This window comes from Scyliorhinus canicula, chromosome 15 (genome assembly GCF_902713615.1).
Source record: "Scyliorhinus canicula chromosome 15, sScyCan1.1, whole genome shotgun sequence".
NCBI lineage: Eukaryota > Metazoa > Chordata > Chondrichthyes > Carcharhiniformes > Scyliorhinidae > Scyliorhinus > Scyliorhinus canicula.
Genome location: NC_052160.1, coordinates 5260154 through 5283158, shown reverse-complemented (window position 1 = coordinate 5283158; position 23005 = coordinate 5260154). Strand labels below are relative to the sequence as shown.

Here is a 23005-nt window from a genome sequence, read left to right as displayed (position 1 = left end):
CGGGTGTAGGGATTGTTTAATATTGAGATTGTAAGGAGTTGTCAGGGTAAAATGTTTATGTGGGGATGGATGATCCAATCCTCCCCCCTCCTGTTTTATGGGACTGTTTGTGTTTAACATTTGTTTGTTTGCTTTTGGAGAAGGCTGCCTAGCATTAAGGAGAAGTCCTTGTTTGGGTGGGGGAGGGTAAGGCCAGCAGGGAGCCTTCTTCCTTGAGCTGAGGAATGGGGGGGCAGGGAGGGGGAGGTCATTAGGATGTGCCTTTGGGCAGGGGCAGCCGCACTAGCAGGTTATGCTGGTGAACGGAAGTGAGGTGGTGGGGGAGAAGGCAGAGAGGGGTGGCTGAGGGGAGGGGGGAAGTGGGGGGAAGGGGGGGAGGTTGCTGTGACGTAGCAGGGGGTGAGAGATGACATGGTCGGGGCGGAGAAAGGGGCAATTTGGAATGGGCTAGGGTATAGGATGGAATTAAGGGGTCGGGAGTTAAGTAGGGAAGATGACGGATGGCAGAGGGGATTGGAGGCATGGAACGTCCGGGGACAGAATGGGCCGGTGAAAAGGTCTCGGGTGTTCGCGCACGTCAGGAGCCTAAAGCGGGGTTGGTATTTCTGCAGGAGACGCACCTCCGTGTGAAGGACCAGGTTAGGTTAAGGAAGGGGTGGGTCGGGCAGGTTTTTCACTCTGGGTTTGATCTGAAATTGAGGGGAGTGGTGATTTTAATGAGCAAAGAAATGGGATTTGAGAGTGCGAAGGAGGTGAGGGATCCAGGTGGGAGATATGTGACTGTGAGTGGAGTATTGGAAGGGGCACCAGTGGTGTTGGTAAATGTGTATGCCCCAATGTGGGTTTTATGAGGGCATTACTGGCAGCGATCCCGGATTTAGCCACGCATCAGTTGATCATGGGAAGAGATTTTAATAGTGTCCTGGAGCCGAGGGTGGATAGGCCGAGCCCCAGGTCGATGGTAGGGTACTAATGGCGAGGGAGCTGGGGGGATTTATGTAGAGGATGGGTATGATGGATCCATGGCGCTTTCAGAACCCAGGGGGAAGGGAGTATTCCTTCTTTTTACACGTCCATAAGGTGTATTCGAGAATTGATTACTTTGTAGTGAGTCGGGAGATTTTGGTTGGGGTGGAGGGGGCAGAGTATGCGAGGATAGTTATCTCGGAACATGCACCCCACTGGCTGGAGATTTGGTTTAGAACGGGACGAGAGCAGAGGCCGTGGTGGAGGTTTGACTCGGGGTTGTTGGCGGATGGAGGTTTTTATGATAAGATGCAGTTGGTGATTAGGGATTATGTGGAGTTGAATCAGAATGGAGAGGCGTCGGCGGGCATTTTTTGGGAAGCACTGAGGGCAGTGGTCCAGGGAGAAATTATTTTGTTTACGGCACATGCGGATAAGGAAAGGAGGGCGGAACATGACCGTCTAGTGAGCGAGATAGTGTAGGTGGACAGGGAATATTCGAGGGTGCCCACCGTGGAGGGATTGGCGAGGAGGAAAAAGTTGCAGGGGCAGTTTGATAGGCTGACAATGGGTGGGCGTTAGGGCAACTGCGTAGGGCAAGTAGGGTGCAATATGAGTATGGGGAGAAGGCGAGCCACATACTGGCACACCAGCTGCAGAAGCAGGCTGCGTCCAGGGAAATAGTGAAGATACGGACTGGGGCTGGGGAAGTGGTGTCAGAACTAGGAAAGATAAATCAGGCATTCAAGGAGTACCACCAGGGACATAACAAGGCACTCTCGGGGGGAGAGGAGGGTTACGTGGGGAGGTTTCTGGACTAGCTGGAATTTCCTCAGGTGGAGGAAGCAAAGAGGCAGGCATTGGAGGAGCCCTGGGGCTGAGGGAGGTGCTGGATAGTATCAGGGGTATGAAGTCGGGGAAGGCCCCTGGGCCGGATGGGTACCCAGCAGAATTTTATAAGGAATTTGTGATAGGCCTGGCACCACAATGCAGCCATTTAACATGGCCACCTGCAAAGGACCATGGGAATTATGGCCAGCCCAGGACTCAAGACAGATTCAGAGCCTATGTGTATCTGAAACACAGGTAACTAGACCTGATCGAAACCCCCGCTCGTCTGCATTTTAATGGCCCATTTTCCCAGGACAATAGAACTCCAATCAAGCAACCGGTACAGCCGCAGACTGATCGGCACCACTGCCCTTACTCAGAAAGCACAACTGCCAAGGTCAATGACCGCTAAGGACCCGCCCAGCCACCAAGGCACCAGCCCCTTTATTGGCCGAAATCGAAGACAGTGATCAGAGCCCTGTCGAACTATTAGGTCCAAGGTTAAGGACCGCCCCAAAGAGCGCAAAATCCCAGAGGGATAAAAGAGGACACAGCCATGTGTTCTGTCTCTTTTGGATCCGGCCTGTCCCAGCCCAATTGCAGCAGGAACAGCCAGCTAAGTTCAAGACCAACGATCACTACCTGATGAGCCCAGCAGAGACAGAGACACTTTCTTCAAACCAGCCAAGTGAAATCCAGATAAAGGCCTTATCCATTTGCACAGTGCCGGTTGCCCTGAAGTTAAGTATATTGTAGCTGATAGGTGTAGTTTAACTCGTAATAGATATTGTGTTTGCATGTTGAGATAACTCTTGTGTATGTAAATAAACCATCTTTTGAACTAACTGGTTGTGTGGTCATTTGATCGATATAAGGGAAGGCTTGTGGTTCACTAAGATAAATAGAAATACCCACAGTATTGGCGACGCTGTTGGGACCGAAACAGAGCAACATTATTGGCGTCACTGTGTGGGAAAAACACCAACAACATCTCTTGGGGGCATTTAATGAAGCACTGGAGAAGGGGGAGTTGCCGGAGACGATGACACAGGTAGTAATCACACTAATCCCAAAAAAAGGGAAGCATCCGGTGGAATGTGGGTCGTATAGGCCCATATCACTATTGAACACGGATGTGAAAGTATTGGCTAAGTTGTTAGAGGAGAGGATGGAGGACTGTTTCACGGGTCTTTGCAGAAGATCAAACAAGCTTTGTGAAGGGCAGACAGCTCACGAGTAATATAAGACGGCTGTTGAATGTGGTGATGAATCTGTCGGGGGCTCTGGTACCAGAGGTGGTAGTGTCCATGGACGCGGAGGAGGCATTTGATCGGTAGAATAGCGGTACTTGTTCGATGGTTTGGGAAGGTTTGGGTTTGGGCTGGGATTTGGGGCATGGATGTGGTTGCTGTATGTGGCGCCAAGAGCGAAGGTGAGGACAAATGATATGAGCTCACAAAGCTTTGACTTACACAGGGGTACGAGGCAGGGGTGCCCACTGTCGCCGTTGCTTTTTGCACTGGCCATAGAGCCGTTGGCGATGGCTCTCTGGGTCGACAGAGTGGTGGGAGATTATGAGCGGTCAGAGGGAGCACCGGGCGTCGCTCTATGCCGATGACCTGTTGCTGAATGTTTTGGACCCACTGGAGAATATGGGAAGGACCTGTTGGGGAGATTTGGAGGGTTCTCGGGTATAAAGTGAATGTAGGCAAAAGCGAGGAGTTCCCGGTGAATGAGCTGGGACAGTGGGCTAATTTAGGGAAGATGCAATTTACGGTAGCGAAGGTTAGGTTTAGGTATTTGGGGATTCAGGGAGCGAGGGAATGGACAGGGCTCCACAAGTGGAACTTAACGAAGCTGGTGGAGGTGGCCAGGGAGAACCTCAGGAGGTGGGATACACTGCACTTAATATTGATGGCGGGGTCCAAGTGGTGAAAATAAATATTCTGCCGAGGTTCTTGTTTATCTTTCAGGCACTCACAATCTTTATACCAAAGGCCTTTTTTCGGAAAGTGAACATGATTATTTCTGACTTTGTGGTGCCGAGGGTGGGGAGGACCCTGCTATAGAGGCAGAGGCAGCAGGGGGGGTTGGTGTTGCCGAACTTAATTATTATTGGGCGGCGAATGTGGACAAAGTGCGGCGGTGGTGGGAGGGAGAAGGAATCTTGTAAGGGATCTAGTTTGAGGGCTATGGTTACGGAAATGTTGCCAATGGCTCAGAGTAGATATTCAGGGAGCCCAGTGGTGCAGTCCACGGTGAAGATATGGAATCAGCTGAGGAGGCAGTTTAGGATGGAAGGAAGGGCAGCACAGTAGCATAGTAGTTAGCACAGTTGCTTCACAGCTCTAGGGTCCCAAGTTCGATTCCAGGCTTGGGTCACAGTCTATGTGGAGTTTTCACGTTCTCCCACTGTGTGCAGGTATCCGCAGGTTAGGGACTTTGCGCAAAAGGTCTGGACGGGGTTCCCTAGGTTGCCGGGATTCACCCTGCTGGAGCAACTGCTGCTTCCAGATGTGGAAGGGGAGGAAAGAATCGGGGATATATACAAGTGTTTGGGGGAGCAGGGAGGTGAGCGGGTGGTGAAGATCAAAGAGAAATGGGAAGCGGAGTTGGGAGGGGAGATCGACTGGGGTGTATGGAGTGAGGCACTGCGAAGGGTAAACGGGACCTCCTCTTGTGCAAGGATGAGCCTGATACAGTTTAAGGTGGTGCACAGGGTGCATATGACTTGGGCGAGAATGAGTGGGTTCTTTCAGCGGGTAACAGATGAGTGTGAGAGGTGTGGGCGGGGGCCAGCGAATCATGTGCACATGTTTTGGAGTTGTGAAGAATTGGGAAGATTCTGGGCAGGAATGTTTGCGGTCTTCACCAGGGTAGTAGGGGAGGAGGTAGACCTTTTGGTGGCAATATTTGGGGTCTCAGAGAAGCCAGAGCTCATGGAGAGGGGGAAGGCCGATGTTGTGGCCTTCGCCTCTCTGATTGCACGGCGGCGTATTTTGTTGGGGTGGTGGTCGGCATCGCCACGGGGGTAGCGGCTTGGTTGGGTGACCTGTACGACTTCCTGCGGTTGGAGAAGATAAAGGATGAGTTAAGGGGCTCAGCAGGGGGGTTTGAGGAAAGGTGGAGGATGTTTGTGGCCGTATTTGAGGAGCTGTTCATCATGGGGGAGTGGGGGGTGGTGGAAGTGGGGGGTGCTGAAAAAGGGGAAAAATCTATACAAACTGTATAGTTGATTGTTGGAAAATATGTTTCCCGGAGTGTTTACTTGCTGTAACCTGTTTGTTTGATACATGTTTGAAATAAAATACATTTTTTAAAAATGAAATGTGGACACTGTTATAATGCAAGAAAAACTGCGACCAACTTGGGCACAGCAAGTTCCCTCAAACAACAATGAGTTAAGGACCAGATAATCTAACCAGTTTTAGCTATGTTGGTGGAGGAATAAAACATTGTCAGGGAAAACTACCCCACAATTCTTCAAATTAGTGCCATGGGATAGAACAAAGAACAATACAGCACAGGAACAGTCCCTTCGGCCCTCCAAGCCTCCGCCGATCACGTATCCTATCTAGACCAACCGCCTGTATCCTTCTATACCCCATCTGTTCATGTACCTATCCAGATAAGTCTTAACGGTCGCTAACGTATCTGCCTCAACCACCTCACTTGGCCGGGCATTCCAGGCCATCACCACCCTCTGTCTAAAAAACTTCCCCATCACATCTCCACTGAATCTTTCCCCCCTCACCTTGAACCTGTGCCCCCTTGTAATTGTCATTTCCGCCCTGGGAAAAAGCCTCCAATTGTTCACCCTATCTGTACTCCTCATAATTTTATAAACTTCTATCAAGTCACCCATCAGCCTCCGTCTCTCTCGGGAGAACAATCCCAGTTTATTCCATCTCTCCTCATAGCTAATATCCTCCATACCAGGCAACATCTTGGTAAACCTTTTCTGTACTCTCTCCAAAGCCTCCACATCCTTCTGGTACTGCAATGACCAGAATTGGACACAGTATTCCAAATGTGGCCTAACCAACGTTCTATATAACTGTAACATAATTTTCAAGCTTTTATACTCGATACCCCGTCCTCTGAAGGCAAGCATGCCATATGCTTTCCTTACCACCATTTCCACCTGTGCTGCCAATTTTAAGGATCTGTGGACCTGCACACCCAGATCTCTCTGTGTCTCTATGCTCCTGATGGTTCTGCCATTTATTTTATAGGTCCCACCTGAATTGGATCTACCAAAGTGCATCCCCTCGCATTTGTCTGGGTTAAATTCCATCTGCCAGTTTTCTCTGCCCAATTTTGCAGCCTATCTATATCCTGTTGTATTCTTTGTCTACCTTGATGCTTTTTAAGACACCTAACACTTCCTCCCCCGTAATAACAACCGGTTCTAAAGTCTTTACGCATCCCTCTGAGACACCATCAATCAATGTGTCCCTCTCCTTTGTGAATACCGATGCAAAATACTCTTTAATGACCTCACCTACTTCCTCTGGTTCTACACATAATTTGCCTCCTTTGTCCTTGAGTGGACCAACTCTTTCTCTAGCTACCCTCTTGTTCTTAATATACGTATAAAATGCCTTGAGATTCTCCTTCATCCTGTCTGCCAAGGACATTTTGTGGCCCCTTTTTGACTTCCTAACTCCCTGCTTGAGCTCTTTTCTACTTTCCTTGTCTTCCTCAAGTGCTTTACCCGTTTTTAGTTGCCTGTACCTCACATATGCATCTTTTTTCTTTTTGACAAGATTCTCAATTTCCCTGGTCATCCATGGTTCCTGAGTCCTGCCTTTTCTATCCTTCCTTTTTACCGGCACATTAATATAGATGTAGGGTGCGATACAGCAGCCACACTCCGCTCGAAAAGCAGCGCACTGTTGGACAACATGGCTGATAAATGACGGGAGAGCCCACTCCCGGAATCTACTCCAGAATCCAGCCTTTTGATTGGACGACCTGGAAACAGCACAAAACTCATGTTGTATAGGTTAGACAGAGCTAGTGCAAGAAGCTGAGCCCTCGTGCCTCATTAAGGAGATCAGCACCTCGGAGAACAAGCAGGGGGCAACCAGGCCTTAGAGAGGGGTGAACATGTGAGTGATGAGAGCGTGTGCGCGAGAGATGAGTGAGTTAATGTGCGCGAGAGAGGAGTGAGTGAATGTGAGTGTGAAATAAATGAATGTGTGCATTAGAGATTAGTGAATGAATGCGTGCGTGAGACACGAGTGAGAATGTAAGAGTGAGATGAGTGAGTGTGTGTGAGATGAGTGAGAGAATGCATGTGTGTGAGATGAGTGAGAGTGTGCATGTGACAGAGAGCGTGTGTGTGACAGAGAGTGTGTGTGTGACAGAGTGTGTGCATGTGACAGAGTGTGTGAGAGAGAGTGTGTGTGTGACAGAGAGTGTGCATGTGACAGAGAGTGTGTGTGACAGAGAGTGTGTGAGTGTGTGTGTGACAGAGAGTGTGCATGTGACAGAGAGTGTGTGTGACAGAGTGTGTGTGACAGAGAGTGTGTGTGACAGAGAGTGTGTGTGTGACAGAGTGCGTGCATGTGACAGAGAGTGTGTGAGTGAGAGTGTGTGTGACAGAGTGTGTGTGTGACAGAGTGTGTGTGACAGAGAGTGTGTGTGTGACAGAGAGTGTGTGTGTGACAGAGAGTGTGTGTGACAGAGAGTGTGTGTGTGACAGAGAGTGTGCATGTAACAGAGAGTGTGTGTGTGACAGAGAGTGTGTGTGACAGAGAGTGTGTGTGACAGAGTGTGTGTGAGAGAGAGATGAGAATCTAGCATTCCAGCAACGCTTTTCCCATTTGAACCAAAGGAACTGTGACACTCATCCCATTAAAAAAAATGTAATCATAAGTACGTATTTTAATAAGAGAATGTTTTCATTGTAGTAAAACGTGGACATATAAGAAATAGAAAAGACTTCTATAAATTAGGTTTGTGTATGCATGTACCTATTTTTTAAAAATATATTTTTCTCCTTTTTCACATTTTCTCTCAAATTTCCACCCACCAACAATGAGAAGCAGTACCGAATATAATGTCAATCCCCATATCAACAACAACAATCCCATCCTCCCACTAACCCCCAAACAACTGCCCGCTTGTTAACATAAACAAATAACAAAAAGGAATCCGGAATCACCCATAGTCACCATTAACACATACAGTCCTCCCTCTCCCCAACCCTCCCAACCTACCTCACTCCCAACTAATGTTCGATGTTATCCAATTCTTGAAAGTGCATAATGAATAATGCCATGAATTGTAGGACCCCTCCATCCTTCCCCTCAGTTAAAACTTAACCTTCTCAACAAGAATTCCAACAGGTCCCCCCAGGACACAGGGTGGAGAGGTTGCTCTCCATCAACAGGATCCGCCTTCGGGCAATCAATGAGGCGAAGGCTACAACATCTGCCTCTGCACCCGTTTCCGACCCCGGCTGGTCCAACACCCCGAATATGACCTCCCGAGGGCTCGGGTCCAGTTTCACGTGCACCGCTTTAGACAGCTTTGGACAGGATCAAAACATATGAACGTGATTTGCGGGACCGAAACATATGAACGTGACTTGCGCCCCCACCATAACGTTCACACACATCTTCTACCCCCTCAAAGAGCTGGCTCATCCTTGCCCTTGTGAGGTGTGCTCTATATACCACCTTCAGCTCTATCAGCCCCAACCTCGCGCACAAGATGGAGGCGTTCACTCTCCGGTGCACTTCACACCAGAACCCCTCCTCCATACCCTCTCCCAACTCTTCCTCCCACTTTTCTTTGATCCCTTCCAGTGGTGCCTTCTCCTCATACAAAATAGCCCCGTAAACTATTCAGCACTGAGTGCTGACTTTGGGTGCACTTGCGTGCTGTAGTGGGAGTTTGGTGACTGAGGGATAATAAGGGTTCATTTTTATCTAAAGTCTAGTCTTTCTTTTAGTTAGTTAATTAACTTAAAAGTTGCTGTTTGGTTTAGAAGGTCAATTTTCAATCAACTTTAAATAAAGATTCTACTTGTAGCTACTTGCAGCAGGAGCTTGTTAATTAGTTAATTGGATTATGCCAGTTTTCAGAGGTTAGATTCACAGTATAAACATGAGCCTGCTACAGTGCAGACTTTGTTTGCAGGATGTTGCCTGGAATGTAGAGTAGGTCTTATGAGGAAAGTTTGAGGGTGCTCGGCCTTTTCTCATTAGAACGGAGAAGGATGAGGGCCGACTTGATAGAGGTTTATAAGATGATCAGGGGAATAGAGTAGATAGTCAGAGACTTTTTCCCCAGGTGGAACAAACCATTACAAGGGGACATAAATTTAAGGTGAATAAATTTAAGGAAGATATAGGGGGTTGTCAGAGGTAGGTTCATTACCCAGAGAGTAGTGGGGGCATGGAATGCACTGCCTGTGGAAGTAGTTGAGTCGGAAACGTTAGGGACCTTCAAGCGGCTATTGAATAGGTACATAGATTACAGTAGAATGATGGGGTGTAGATTAATTTGTTCTTAATCTAGGACAAAGGTTCGGCACAACATCGTGGGCCGAAGGGCCTGTTCTGTGCTGTATTTTTCTATGTTCTATGTTCTAAACCGCTGACACTACCCCTTCTCCAGTCTCCCTGTCGTCAGCACCTCCTCCAGCAGTGTGGAGGTCCGCTCTACCGGGAAGCTCTGTATCTCCTTCCTGGCAAAATCTCGAATCTACATGTAGCTACACATTTCCCCCTGCTCCAGCCCATTCTTCGCTCCCAGCTCCTTCAATCCTGCAAACCGACCCCCAGGAAACAAATCTCTTAGTGTCTTAATCCCGTTCTCCGTCCCACTTCCCTGGCTCAAATCTGTGGTTATGTTTGTACCTATTGCACAAAAGCAATAATTGTTTTGTGGTTTGGCTCTTCAACACAATCACAATGTTTCTCAGGGATTCCTTCAGTACTCTTGGGAGGTCAAAAGGGGGTCCGTGGCTAGAAACGTTTGGGAAACCCTGTCCTATCTAACCCGCTCTTGTGCTTTATGGATTGCGTGGTGTCCAGCGTGGTGTCCTCGTGAAAACAACAATTACACAATGGTCTTTTCATAATCTGCCATAGCAGAGGTGCACCCCAAGAGATGAATGTAGGAATTTCAGATATATATATTGCATTATATGTAGCTGGTGCAATAATGGTTAAAAGGCTGGGTTAGGGTGTGTATCTGACTGCCACAGTGATGTTTTTTTTAAATCCTGGTTTGAAAGGCAGCTAGACTTTGGGTCTGCATAGGTGCAATTAAAATATCATAAAAGATCATAATTCATTCCAGCCAGATATATTGTTTACCTGAATGGGGCTAATGGAATTTGTTTATATAAATAAGGTTGCCTGGGGAGTAGATAATTAGAGTCATTGTGTTTAGCCTTAGTAAAATGGTCATAACCCAGTTAGTGGTATGGGTGATGTAGTAAATGGAGAAGACAGGGGCTGAAGCAGTCAGGTGTTCAGTTTAGATCTGTCTGTGAACAGAACAGCAGTTTCAGAAAAAGGCTGTCAGGTTAAGCAGTAGTCTGACCGGTACCTGCAGTACACTTGAATAGAGTTCCTTTTCAAAGACTGGAGAGTGAGATAAACCCTTCTGTCAGCAAACAGCCTGCCGATTTTAGTCTGTGTCAGACTACTGCTTAACCTGACAGCCTTAGAAAAGGGTGCAACACAACCGTGTCCTTCTGCACTGACGTCTTTATGTACAATTTACCATTCAGTTTTTGGCTAGAAAACCAGTTTAGTCAGGATAGATGTGGTGGTGAACAGAACAGCAGTTTCAGAAAAAGGCTGTCAGGTTAAGCAGTAGTCTGACACAGACTAAAATCGGCAGGCTGTTTGCTGACAGAAGGGTTTATCTCACTCTCCAGTCTTTGAAAAGGAACTCTATTCAAGTGTACTGCAGGTACCGGTGTCTGCTAACTGTATTTAAAAGGGGGTTTTGACCGGAAATGGGTTTTCTTGATTGGAGATGAAAAGATAACAGTGTTTCATTTTATTGTTAAGCATTGTTTAACTGGTAATTGTAAGCTATTGTCTTTTTTTTTAATGTATTTTATTACAAACATGTACCAAAACAGGTTACAGCAAATAAACAGTTCGGGAAACATACTTCCCAGCAATCAACTATACAGTCGGTACAATATTTTCCTTTTTCACCTTCCCCCCACACCCCCCGACGAGCAGCCCCTCAAACACAAGTCACAAATATCCCCCACCTTTTCTCAAACCCCTCTGCAGAGCTCCTTAACTCATACTTTATGTTCATCAACCGCAGGAAGTCATACAGGTCACCCAACCATGCCGACCATCCCCCGGTAGCGATGCCGACCGTCACTCCAGTAAAATTCGCCGCTGTGCAATCAGAGAGGAGAAGGCCACGACATCGGCCTTCCTCCTCTCCATGAGCTCTGGCTTCTCTGAGACCCCAAATATCACCACCAAAGGGTCCGGGTCCACCTCCTCCCCCACTACTCTGGCTAGGACCGTTAACACTCCCGCCCAGACTCTTACCAATTTTTTTATTTATTGAGAGTACCCAATTCATTTTTTCTAATTAAGGGGCAATTTAGCCTAGCCAATCCACATACCCTGCACATCTTTGGGTTGTGGGGGCGAGACCCACGCAAACACGGGGAGAATGTGCCAACTCCACACGGACAGTAACCCTGAGCCGGGATCGAACCTGGGACCTCAGCGCTGTGAGGCCGCAGTGCTACTCACTGCGCCACCGTGCTGCCCGACTCTTTCCAATTTTTCACAATCCCAAAACACGTGCGTGTGATTCACTGGCCCCCGCCCACACCTCTCACACTCACTCCATACTCACCAATTGATCTCCCCTCCCAACTCCGCTTCCCATTTCTCCTTGGTCTTCACCACCCGCTCACCTCCCTGCTCCCCCAGCCACTTCTATATATCCCCAATTCTTCCCTCCCCTTCCGGAAGCAGCAGTGAGCTCCAGCAGGGTGTATCCCGGCAACTAGGGAACCCCGTCAGACCTCCGCGCAAAGTTCCTATCCTACTGATACCTGAACTCACTCCCCCTCGGCAGTTCTCCCTTAGCTCCTCCAGACTGGCGAACCCTTCCTCCAAATACCGATCCCTCTCCTTGACACGCCCCATTGCCCTCCACCTCCTGTATACATTATCCATCGCCCCCTGGCTCAAACCCATGATTCCCGCATAGCGGTATTAACATCAACATCTCTTCCACCCTAAAATGCCTCCTCAACTGATTACAAATCTTCACCATGGACTGCACCACCGGGCTCCTTGCTGACTTGCTCAGCGCCATTGGTAATACTGCCGTCACCATCACCTTCAAACTGGACCCCATACAAGATTCCTCCTCCATCCTAACTCACTCGACTCCTTCTCCTTCCCACCACCGCTGCACCTTAGAAGTTACAGGGCGAAAGGATGCCATTTGGCCCATCGATTCTGCCCAGTCCTTGGAAAGAGCATCCCACTTAAGCCCATGCCTCCACCCCATCTCCGTACCCCAGTAATCCCACCCAACCTTTTTAGACACTCAGGGCAATTTAGCATGGCCAATCCACCTAACCTGCACATCTTTGGACTGTGGGAAGAAACCGGAGCACCCAGAGGAAACCCACGCAGACACGGGGAGAATGTGCAGACTCCACACAGTGACCCAAGCCGCAAATTGAACCTGGGACCCTGGAGCTGTGAAACAACTGTGCTAACCACTGTGCTGCCGTGCTGCCCCCTTATCCACATTCGTCGCCCAGTAATAATGAAGCATGTTCGGCAACGCCAACCGCTCCTGCTGCCTCTGCCTCTGAAGCAGGATCCTCCCCATCTTCAGCATCTTCTCCGCCCATACAAAGTCAGAAATGATCGTGTCCACTTTCCGAAAAAAGCCCTTTGGTATAAAGATTGGGAGAGTTTGAAAGATAAACAAGAACCTTGGCATAATATTGATTTTCATCACTTGGACCCTCCCCGCCAACGTCAACTGCAGTGTATCCCACTTCATGAGATTCCCCCTTGGCCTCATCTACCAGCTTCGTTAAGTTCCACTTGTGGAGCCCCGTCCATTCCCTCGCTACCTGAATCTCCAAATACCTGAACCTATCCCTCACTACAGTAAATGGCACCCCCCTAAATTAACCCGCTATCCCAGCTCATTCACCGGAAATACCTCGCTTTTAGCCTACATTCAATTTGTACCCCGAGAACCCTCCAAACCTCCCCAACAGGCCCATAATCCTTCCCATACTCTCCAGTCGGTCTGAAACATTCAGCAACAGGTCATCGGCATAGAGCGACGCCCGGTACTCTCTCTGTTCCCTCATAATCTCCCCGAGAGCCATCGCCAATGGCTCTATGGCCAGCGCAAACAGCATCGGCGACAGTGGGCACCCCTGCCTCCTACCCCAAACTCAAAGCTTTGTGAGCTCATATCATTCGTGCTCACTCTCGCCTTTGGTGCCACATACAGCAACCGCACCCATGCCACAAATTTCAGCTCAAACTCAAACCTTCCCAAAACTTTGAACAAGTACCGCCACTCCACCGATCAAATGCCTTCTCTGCGTCCATGGACACCACCACCCCCGGTACCAGAGCCACCAACAGATTCATCACTACATTCAACAACCGTCTGATATTACTCACGAGCTTCCTGCCCTTCACGAAGCCTGTTTGATCTTCTGCAACCACCCCCGGTACACAATCCTCCATCCTCTCCGCCAACAACCTAGCCGATACTTTCACATCCGTGTTCAATAGTGATATGCGCCTCAACAACCCACATTTCACCGGGTCCGTCATCTTCCACATTTAACTCCCGCCCCCTCAATTCCACCGTATACCTAGCCCATCCCCAATGGCCCCCTTCTCCGCCCCTAACCATGTCATCTCTCACCCCCTTGCCATGTCGTGACAACCTCCCCCCTCGGCCTTCTCCCCCACCACCTCACTTCCGTTCACCAGCATTACTTGCTAGTGTGGCAGCCGCTGCCGAAAGGCACATCCCAATGACCTCCCCTCCCCCTCCCCGCACTCCTCATCTCAAGGAAGAAGGCTCCCCGCTGACCTTACCCTCCCCCACTCAAAGTCTCCTTTGAACTCCAGGCCACCTCCCCCGAAAGCAAACAAACAAATGCTGAACACAAAGGGCCCGCCCGGGTCGGAGAATCGCCGGGTGGCGACGTGAATCCCGCCCCCGCCGGCTGCCTAATTCTCCGGTGCCGGAGAATTGGCGGGGGGGGGGGGGGGGGGGATCGCGCCGGTCGGAGGCCACTCGCAGCGGCCCCCCGCCGATTCTCCAACCCGCGATGGGCCGAAGTCCCGCTCGTTCTATGCAGGTCCCGTCGGCGTAAGTTAGAGTTGGTCCCTTACCAGCGGAACCTGGTGGCGCGCAAGGTGTCCTGGCCCCGGGGGTGCCCCCACAGTGGCCTGGCCTGCAATCAGGGCCCACCGATCCGCGGGTGGGCCTGTGCCGTGGGGCCACTCTTTTCCTACCCGCCGGCCGTGTCAGCATACACGATGGCGCTGCGAAGGTGAACCCCTCCCCTGCGCATACACGGGGATGACATCAGCAGCCGCTGATGCTCCTGCGCCGGCCGGCGGAGTCCCTTCGGCCCCGGCTGGCGCGGCACCAAAGGCTTTCCACGCCGGCCGGCGGGGCACAAACCACTCTGATGCCGGCCTAGCCCCTGAAGGTGCGGAGGATTCCGCACCTTTGGAGCGGCCTGACGCCGGAGTGGTTCACGCCACTCCGTCCCGCCAGCACCCCCGCCCCGCTGGGTACGAGAGAATCCCGCCCAAACAGTCCCATAAAACAGGAGGGGGGATGAGAACATCCATCCCCACATAAAGGCTTCACAACTACCATCCTTTACAGTCCCAAAAGTAAACAACAAACGCAAAAAAAGGACCCCCTCCAAACCGGAAGCAATGAAAATCCGCACGGTAGCACAGTGGTTAGCACTGTTGCTTCACAGCGCCAGAGTCTCAGGTTCGATTCCCGGCTTGGGTCACTGTCTGTGTGGAGTCTGCACGTTCTCCCCTTGTCTGCGTGGGTTTCTTCCGGGTGCTCCGGTTTCCTCCCACAAGTCCCGAAGACGTGCTGTTAAGTGAATTGGACATTCTGAATTCTCCCTCTGTGTCACCCGAACAGGCGCCGGAATGTGGCGACCAGGGGATTTTCACAGTAACTTCATTGCAGTGTTAATATAAGCCTACTTGCGACAATAAAGATTATTATTATTAAATCCTGAAATTCCTACCTCTACTTCAAATATGTTCCCAACCATTACCAAGTGCCAGCACCCCAGTTCCCAAGCAGCCCAATAGATCAACACAAAGATGTGCAGTTTTGGTGGATTGGCTAAATTGCGCCTTAGTGTACAACGGTTAGGTTGGGTTACGGAGACAGGGCCTAGGTAGGGTGCTTTTTCAGAGGATAGGTGTAGACATGATGGGCCGAATGGCCTCCTTCCACACTGGCAGGATATTATAACACTTCATTCACCACCTTCGACATTCACTCCTTCCCCACCACTGACTCACAGTGATAGCACTATGTATCAGCTAAAAGATGTACTTCAGCAATTCACCCAGGATTCTTCAACAACAGTTCCAAACTTACACCATCTATAAGGTCAAGGGCAGCAAATACATGGGAACACACCAGCTTGAAATGAGAACAATATTGCTTTTCCTTCACTCTCAATGAAAATCAAAGTCCTTGAACTCCATTCCGAACAGCACTGTGGGTGTCCCTGTACCAGATGGAATGCAACAACTCAAGGAGGCTCACCACTACCTTCGAAAGGACAATTTGACACCGACATCCCAGGGAGAGAATAAAAGTAACATGGTCCTGGATAAATCGAGAATGGGTTTTATTAATTGATGGTTGGCCCTGCATTATGAAGCCTGACTGCCTTTCTCAAGATCACATTTATTTAATTTCCTAACTGGCTTATTAGTCCCAAAATTGATATTAAGGGCTGAATTATTTGTTTATTTACCAGCTGGGGTGCTGCCCACAAAGAGTGATTCCTGGCCTATTCCCACCACCAAAAACTGATGAACTTATTGAGGCTGCTCTGAGAGGAGAAACAGTTTTAGTTAGCGGTAGAAACATCAACTGGCCAAAACGGTAGAAGAATCTGGATAGGTCACATTGTCATATCACCTACTGGGGAACAGGATGGTGAAGGGCCTGGAAGTACACAGAGCCATGTGTGACTGACAGGCAAATGTTTATACAGGATTTGCCATTTTCAATGTTGAAGTATGATCTTCTATTGTAAAAGCCATTACTCAAAATTATGGCAGAAGAAGTAATGTGGACTAGAATTACACAAAGTTGCAAGACTCTTAATGTATTCTACATTTCTTATTTGTTGGGAAAGATTTTATGCTAATCTATCTCAATACCAAGCTAACATTAGATTAACTACAGTTAAAACATATATTTAGCACATAGCAGTGCAATGTAGCAAAGATGTTTCAGGTGATTACAAGAGTCTAAATGAAGCAAAACAAGCTAGGGCCACTGTTCCATCAATCGTTTTTTTTTAATGATGCAAGTTAAAAAGATCATAAAAGAAGCAGACTAAACTCTGAAGTTTGTCTTGAGAGGAACAGTGGAAAAGCAAAGACTTTATGCTGAACTTGTATGGAGCCTTGGTTAGACCACACGGAATACTGTAAACAGTTCTGGTCTCCATGTTATCCAAAGGAACTGGAAAAAGGCAAAAAAGATTGACAAGCACGGAGGGTATAGCACAGGGGTGGGCAAACTACGGCCCGCCAAAGGTCTTTATGCGGCCCACCAAGATCAAGTCATTAAAAAAAAATTTCTTTTAAAAAAATTTTTTTTTTTTTTACATTTTTTTTTTAATAAGGTTAATGGGGGGGGGGGTTGTTGGGCTACTAGTATAGGGTGGATACGTTGACTTGAGTAGGGTGATCATTGTTCGGCACAACATCGAGGGCCAAAGGACCTGTTCTGTGCTGTACTGTTCTATGTTCTATATGAGGCACGCAGAATCATAACCGGGTGAAGCGTCATTTTTGAAAAGTAGAGAAAAAGAGGGCTAAAGGCAGGATGCTGCCGGGGGAAGCGCTGAGGTATATGCCGCACGCTAATTGGTTACAACCGGGACTATTAATTAATACACTACGCGGCCCTTTAAAATTGTGAATTTCTGAATGTGGCCCTTGCACGGAAAAGTTTGCCCACCCCTGGTATAGCATCTCAGTTCTGATCCCAGGAAAGATTGAATAGGTCGGGGCCCTCTAGAAAAAAAGAATTGATACATCTTTAAGATTATGAAGCAGTCTGATATGGGAGATGCATTGATGCTTCCAAACTTGTGCTGGAGACCAAAACTAGGGGATAGATTAATCCAACAGGGAATTCAGGAGCAACATCTTTACCCAAATAGTAATTAGAATGTCGATCTTGCTGCTGCAGGGAGTAACTGAGGAGCCTAGCATAGATGCATTTAAGGGGAAGCTCAATAAACACCAAAGAGCAAAAGGAAAATATTATGCTGAATGGATTGGATGACCAGGGTTGGGAGGAGGCTCCTGTGGATGATAAATGCCAGTTGGATTGAATGGCCTGTTTCTATGCTGTATATTCAATGTAACATTAATCTTGTCACCTGTTCCTTTTAAATCAACATATATTACTTCAAAACATTCAGGAAACAGATTAGTATTTAAAAAGACTGCATTTTCTGACGCATTCCAAACAACATAATACTCCTACTCAAGTCACACAATCCATCAGGATGTTATACTGTTATAAAAGTAACAATCTGAAGCCTAGTGCGTAAGGTAAGGTTTTCTTTGACAGGTACAGAGAAAACGTGCACTTCAGTAAAACATTCTGAACGGCATTTATTTTCCAAATACAATTAATACATGCATTATATTCTGTAGACGGGTCATATGGACTCAAAACATTGACTGTGTTTCTCTCTTCACAGATGCTGCCTGACCTGCTGAGTTTACCCAGCATTTATTACTGAACAAACAATTGCTCACGGTCAACATGTTTGAGGACAAAGCTTATCCATAATTCAAAGAGGTTTGGTACAAGGAAAGAGGTTGAAATTAGATTCAGGCTTTGCTTACTGTTCTGGGATAAACTGATTGTTATTAAGTATCAACACATGGCAAAAAACTAACACATAAACCGCTGTTATGTTTTTTGGGTTTCTAGACCAGATGACATTCCAAACATTAACATCACCAACCTCTTCCATAAACAGACCACCCGTCCCCTACTAGATATACCCAACAGCCCAATAGCTAGATAAATGTAATAAGGCTCAGGGATCAAAACGAGAAGCTTTGTCACTAAAGTCCAATTTACTGGAATGGATTCATGTTACCAGCTAGTCCCATCTTCAGTGGGGAAAAGAACATAAACACCATCAAACTGTGGCTCAGACTATAACATAACAAGTTTGTTTAACATCAAACATGTAAACAAACAATATTCAGTCCAAGCAGTATATTCATACCTGTACAACATTCACCACTTCACCTCTAATTGTCCAAACAGTTACTTCTGCGCTCAACATATGCGCTGATTCTTGAAGGACAGTTGCCGACCGAATGCATGGTGAAATGTGACCATGGTATTAATTTAGACCAGTCTCTCTCTGCTGGCTTAAGCCTGACTACCAACTGTGAGAAAATAAACAAGCTTTCATTCATTCACTATCCTTTGAATGTGTGTTAAAACAAAGAACATTTTAAAAAACTATCCTTCGTAACTATATTAGGTGATCAGCTATTCACTGGATTCTCGCACAAAACTGTGGACTTGAAGATACCATAACAAAAGGAGAAGCCAATAGTACAACAGAAGGGCAAAGGTATTTCATTTGTAACACTAAAATCGAAACACTGGTTGTTATGTGACTTTCAACAACTTCCTCATTGTCACTGAATATCGGAAACTAGGTTGTGAATTCACTGATACTGCAATAATTAACAAAATCAACCATAGGCTCAGTAGGATTTTAACACGGAAAAAGTTCTATTCTCATTAAATATGCTTAAATATGCAATGTTCCACAACTCCATTAACTGCCGTTCCTTTGTGTCCCTGCAGAAAAAGTGAACAGTTGACCAGCTTCTAATCTTCTGCAATGTTGCTGTACACAACCCGGTCATTGACAAATGATTGACATTGATGGGGAGTGAAGCCTCAGCACTTTGGTGAGGTCTGCACGCATTTTGATGCTGATCAAGCCTATTCTAGAAAGTCTGCCAAAAGTACCACACAGCCAGTGGTGCTGGTGATCTCTGCTGACACTTTGTTTGCAAGGCTGTCGAACAGAATCTGAGTAAATAGCAACCTGCTAAGTGTCACTCATTTTGATTTAAAAATATCACTCATCAATGCTCATCATTGCTTGTTATTAACACTGCATGTTGAAATGAGGTTGCAAACTGTGTCACTTAAAAAGGACAGTCCACATTTTCTCCAAAGTTGACAACTCAGAGCTTGACCTACATTGAACAGCTTTCCAGGGATGTAGGAAATCCCAGACACAAAATAATTTATCAGTATTCTGTAGTGCAAGTAAAGAACATACAATGTATTTGGAATAGGCTCTCTCTCGGTCACAAACATGGTATCTGCTCCTTTAATAAAAAGGAAATTATTTTTAATTTGTTAATGTGCACTTTTAACAGGAATAGAACTCTGGTTGAACAACTAACTCAGGTTTTTAATGAAGGGCAAGAATGTTTAGCAGTAGTATTCTCAGAGTACTTTGTCCTTTCCAAAAGAAAAATATAGCATCCTGTAGGCGGCATATGGCGCAGTGGTTAGCATTGGGACTGCGACGCTCAGAACCCGGGTTTGAATCCTAGCCCATGGTTACTGTCCGTATAGGTTTACATGGGGCTGGTTTAGCTCAGTAGGCTAGACTGCTAACTTGTGATGCAGAACAAGGCCAGCAGCATGGGTTCAATTCCCGTACCAGCCTACCCGAACAGGCGCCGGAGTGTGGCGACTAGGGGCTTTTCACAGTAACTTCATACTTGTGACAATAAAAGGTTATTATTAATTTGCGATAGGATAACCTACCACTTTGTATAGCGACTCCAAAATGCTGATCTTGACAGAGTCAGGGAAGGGATCACATCAATAAATATTTGACATTTTAAATGTTTGTGGAATGATCCAATTTTCAGCCCCACTCAGGGTGGCCAAAAATAAATTTAATTTCCACATTATCAGGCATCAAGCACAAAAAATAATGAGCAAACTTCCTGCTCATTAGTAGGTGTCATTTTTGTTCATGTGAGAGGGCTGCACGGTGGCACAGTGGTTAGCACTGCTGCTTCACTGCACCGAGGTCCCAGGTTCAATCCCGGCTCTGGGTCACTGTCTGTGTGGAGTTTGCACATTCTCCCCGTGTTTGTGTGGGTTTTGCCCCCACAACCCAAAGATGTGCAGGGTTTGTGGATTGGCCACGCTAAATTGACCCTTAATTGGAAAAAATTAATTGAGTACTCTAAATTTATTTTTTTTAAAGTTTTTTGTTCGTGTACGTCATTCATACGCCGAGCATTTTTCAGAAAAATCCACTCAATATCAATGTTGATCACCTATTGCATTATGTGTAAAAGGAAAGCAGGAGTTTTCATCCCTTGTGAATTGTTACCTGCTGCATTAAACACAACTGACAGCAATGTGCAGCTAGTGAAGATTTCATTAACAAGTAAATAAATGGAATTTCCATCTTTTAAATAATCCTCAAATTCCCAGTGATTCCAGAAAGCTGAAGGTGTTATAATTACAGGACAGGGGGCAGGTTAACATCCTCTGTCACTATAAACAAAATTAGAATAAGCAAGAAGTGCTGGATAGGTTTTGTTTTATTCTCAACTGTCAAGATACTTAGTTACCACTAGTACAGATTGTGACAAACGCAGCAGTACAACACTGAATACACTACTGACTAGGTTACCTCCCTGTATAAAGAATGAGTTACTAAATTAGATCATTCTCCTAAATAGAAAACCCAAGCTGAGAAGAAAATATGCCGATCCCAACAAGCTGCCCCGAAAAAGTTCCTTAATCTTACTTTGCTGAGTGAAAACTGGCAAGAAAAACGGCGATTGTGAAGGAAAGTTATTTGAGTCGGCAGCAAATATTTTCCATAATCGCATTAATCAACTGAAAAGGAGTGGTTTATGCAACAGAAGACTGCTCCTAAATGCATACAGTTCAGAAACGTTCTATGACCAACTGAGCCCAACAGCTCGCCTTCCTTCCTGGCAAAAGCCCCGGGTTTTGTGAGAGGGTTCCAGGTTCCTGCACTAAAACAGCTCTGGAGTGCTTGGCCCCGGGTTATGTCACCAGCATCAGCAACTCTTGGCATCCGAGCTGCCAAGTTGAGAGCTTGTTCTCTCTCTCATTTCCTGCACACAGAGAGAGAGGTAGATAAGTGTGTGGTGGAGGACAGGTCACCACCAAACCCTCTCCTGCCCTCTGACACCTCATGTCTGCCCCCCCCACCCCCCCACCCCCATACCTTGGCTAACCTGATCACAATCCTGGAAACACCGAGGAAAGGTTAGAGAAACAAAATAAATTTACAAAAAAAAAGGAAGAATCACAGCCAAGTGCAACAGTGCTTTATTGAGAGGAGGAGGAGGAAAGCAGTAGGAATGATGCGGAGGAAGGGTCAGATTATAGTAACTGGTTATGCCCTCGCTGTGATGAGGTTGATGATGAAGCAGAGAGGCAGCACCACCACCCCCAGCACAGCCACTGTCCTGTCAGGGGAGTCCTGTCAGGAGTCCCCTCCCCTCCCCCACACACACACACACAAGCCGAGCCCCAAAAGGTTTTTTTTAAAATAAAGCACTCCGATCAACAAGCTGCACATATTTACCACTCATTTTTCCTGCCGTTTACCCCCAGACAGCGCACATCAGGCGACTGGCTGACACGTAAATAACATCCAGGCGCTGACGCCGAGCCGCCGCCATTTTCCGGCACCGTTCCCGCCCCTCCCCCCCGCCCCCGCCGCGCATGCGCCCCCTGCCCGCTTCCGCGCACGCGCCGGAGAATGCGCGAGGCCAGCGGAGCAACGCCACGGGGGCGTGCGCCAAGCAAGAGACTGGCCAGGGACCGTCTTCTGCCGCCAGACACCCCACCTCCGCCCTGGGCTTTCCCGACATATTTTATACTCAAGGCGCAGGGCAGGTTGATCAGACTTAACTGTGTGGTTTCTTATTCAATGGCCGATTCCTTTGCTGAAAGCAAAAGTAAAGGTTCAACCTGAGAATCTCGAGTTATTCACAATATTCATTAAATTGCCCCCGAAAGGTATTTCAAGTTTTTAAAAATGAATTTATCGGACGTGGGTGTCGCTGATTAAACCAGCATTTATTGCTCATCCCTAGTTGTCTTTCAGAAGGTGATAGTGAGTTGCCTTCTTGAACCACTGCAGTCCTCCTGGTGTAGGTAAACCCATTGTGCTGTTAGTGAGGGAGTTCCAGGATGTTGCCCCAGCGACAGTGAAGGAACGGCGATGTATTTCCAAATCAGGTTGGTGTGTGACTTGGAGGGGAACCTCCAGGTGGCGGGGTTCCCAGGTATCTGCTGGTCTTGTCCCTCTAGAATGTCGTTTTTGTGGGTTTGGAAGGTGAAAAAAAATGAAATGAAAATCGCTTATTGTCACGAGTAGGCTTCAATGAAGTTACTGTGAAAAGCCCCTAGTCGCCACATTCCGGCACCTGTCCGGGGAGGCTGGTACGGGAATCGAACCGTGCTGCTGGCCTGCTTGGTCTGTTTTAAAAGCCAGAGATTTAGCTGAGTGAGCTAAACCAGGTGTTGTCTAAGGAACCTTGGTGAATTACTGCAGTGCATCCTGTAGATGGATGGTGCACACGTTCATCGGTGGTGGAGGGAGGGTTTGAATGTTTGTTGAAGGGGGAGCTGCTTTATCCTGGATGGTGGCTTCTTGAGTGTTGTTGAAGCTGTACTCATCCTGGCAAGTGGAGAGTATTCCATTGCACTCCTGACTTGTGCCTTGTAGATGGTGGACAGGGTTTTGGGGGGTCAGGAGGGGGTTACTCACCGTATTATTCCTAGTCTTTGACCTGCCCTGGTGGCCACAGTATTAATGTGGCTAGTCTAGTTTAGT

General features: G+C 47.4%; 1 protein-coding gene across 5 annotated transcripts in view; it reads right to left on the bottom strand.

Moving 5' to 3' along the window:
• snx29 (sorting nexin 29) overlaps positions 1–21887 on the bottom strand; it is a 596020-nt gene extending 574133 nt beyond the window's left edge. For 3 of the 5 annotated variants that reach the window (XM_038821148.1, XM_038821150.1, XM_038821152.1), the window contains exons 1-2: positions 21749–21860; positions 20936–21272 (exon numbers count right to left, since the gene is read on the bottom strand). In XM_038821148.1, the coding sequence (XP_038677076.1) occupies positions 20936–21020 (85 nt within the window). In that variant the 5' untranslated portion in view covers positions 21021–21272; positions 21749–21860. Of the gene's footprint in view, positions 1–18352; positions 19433–20935; positions 21273–21748 lie in introns of those variants that run through there. The other 2 variants (XM_038821149.1, XM_038821151.1) reach the window with 2 other exon arrangements.
• Positions 21888–23005: the final 1118 nt, after the last annotated feature.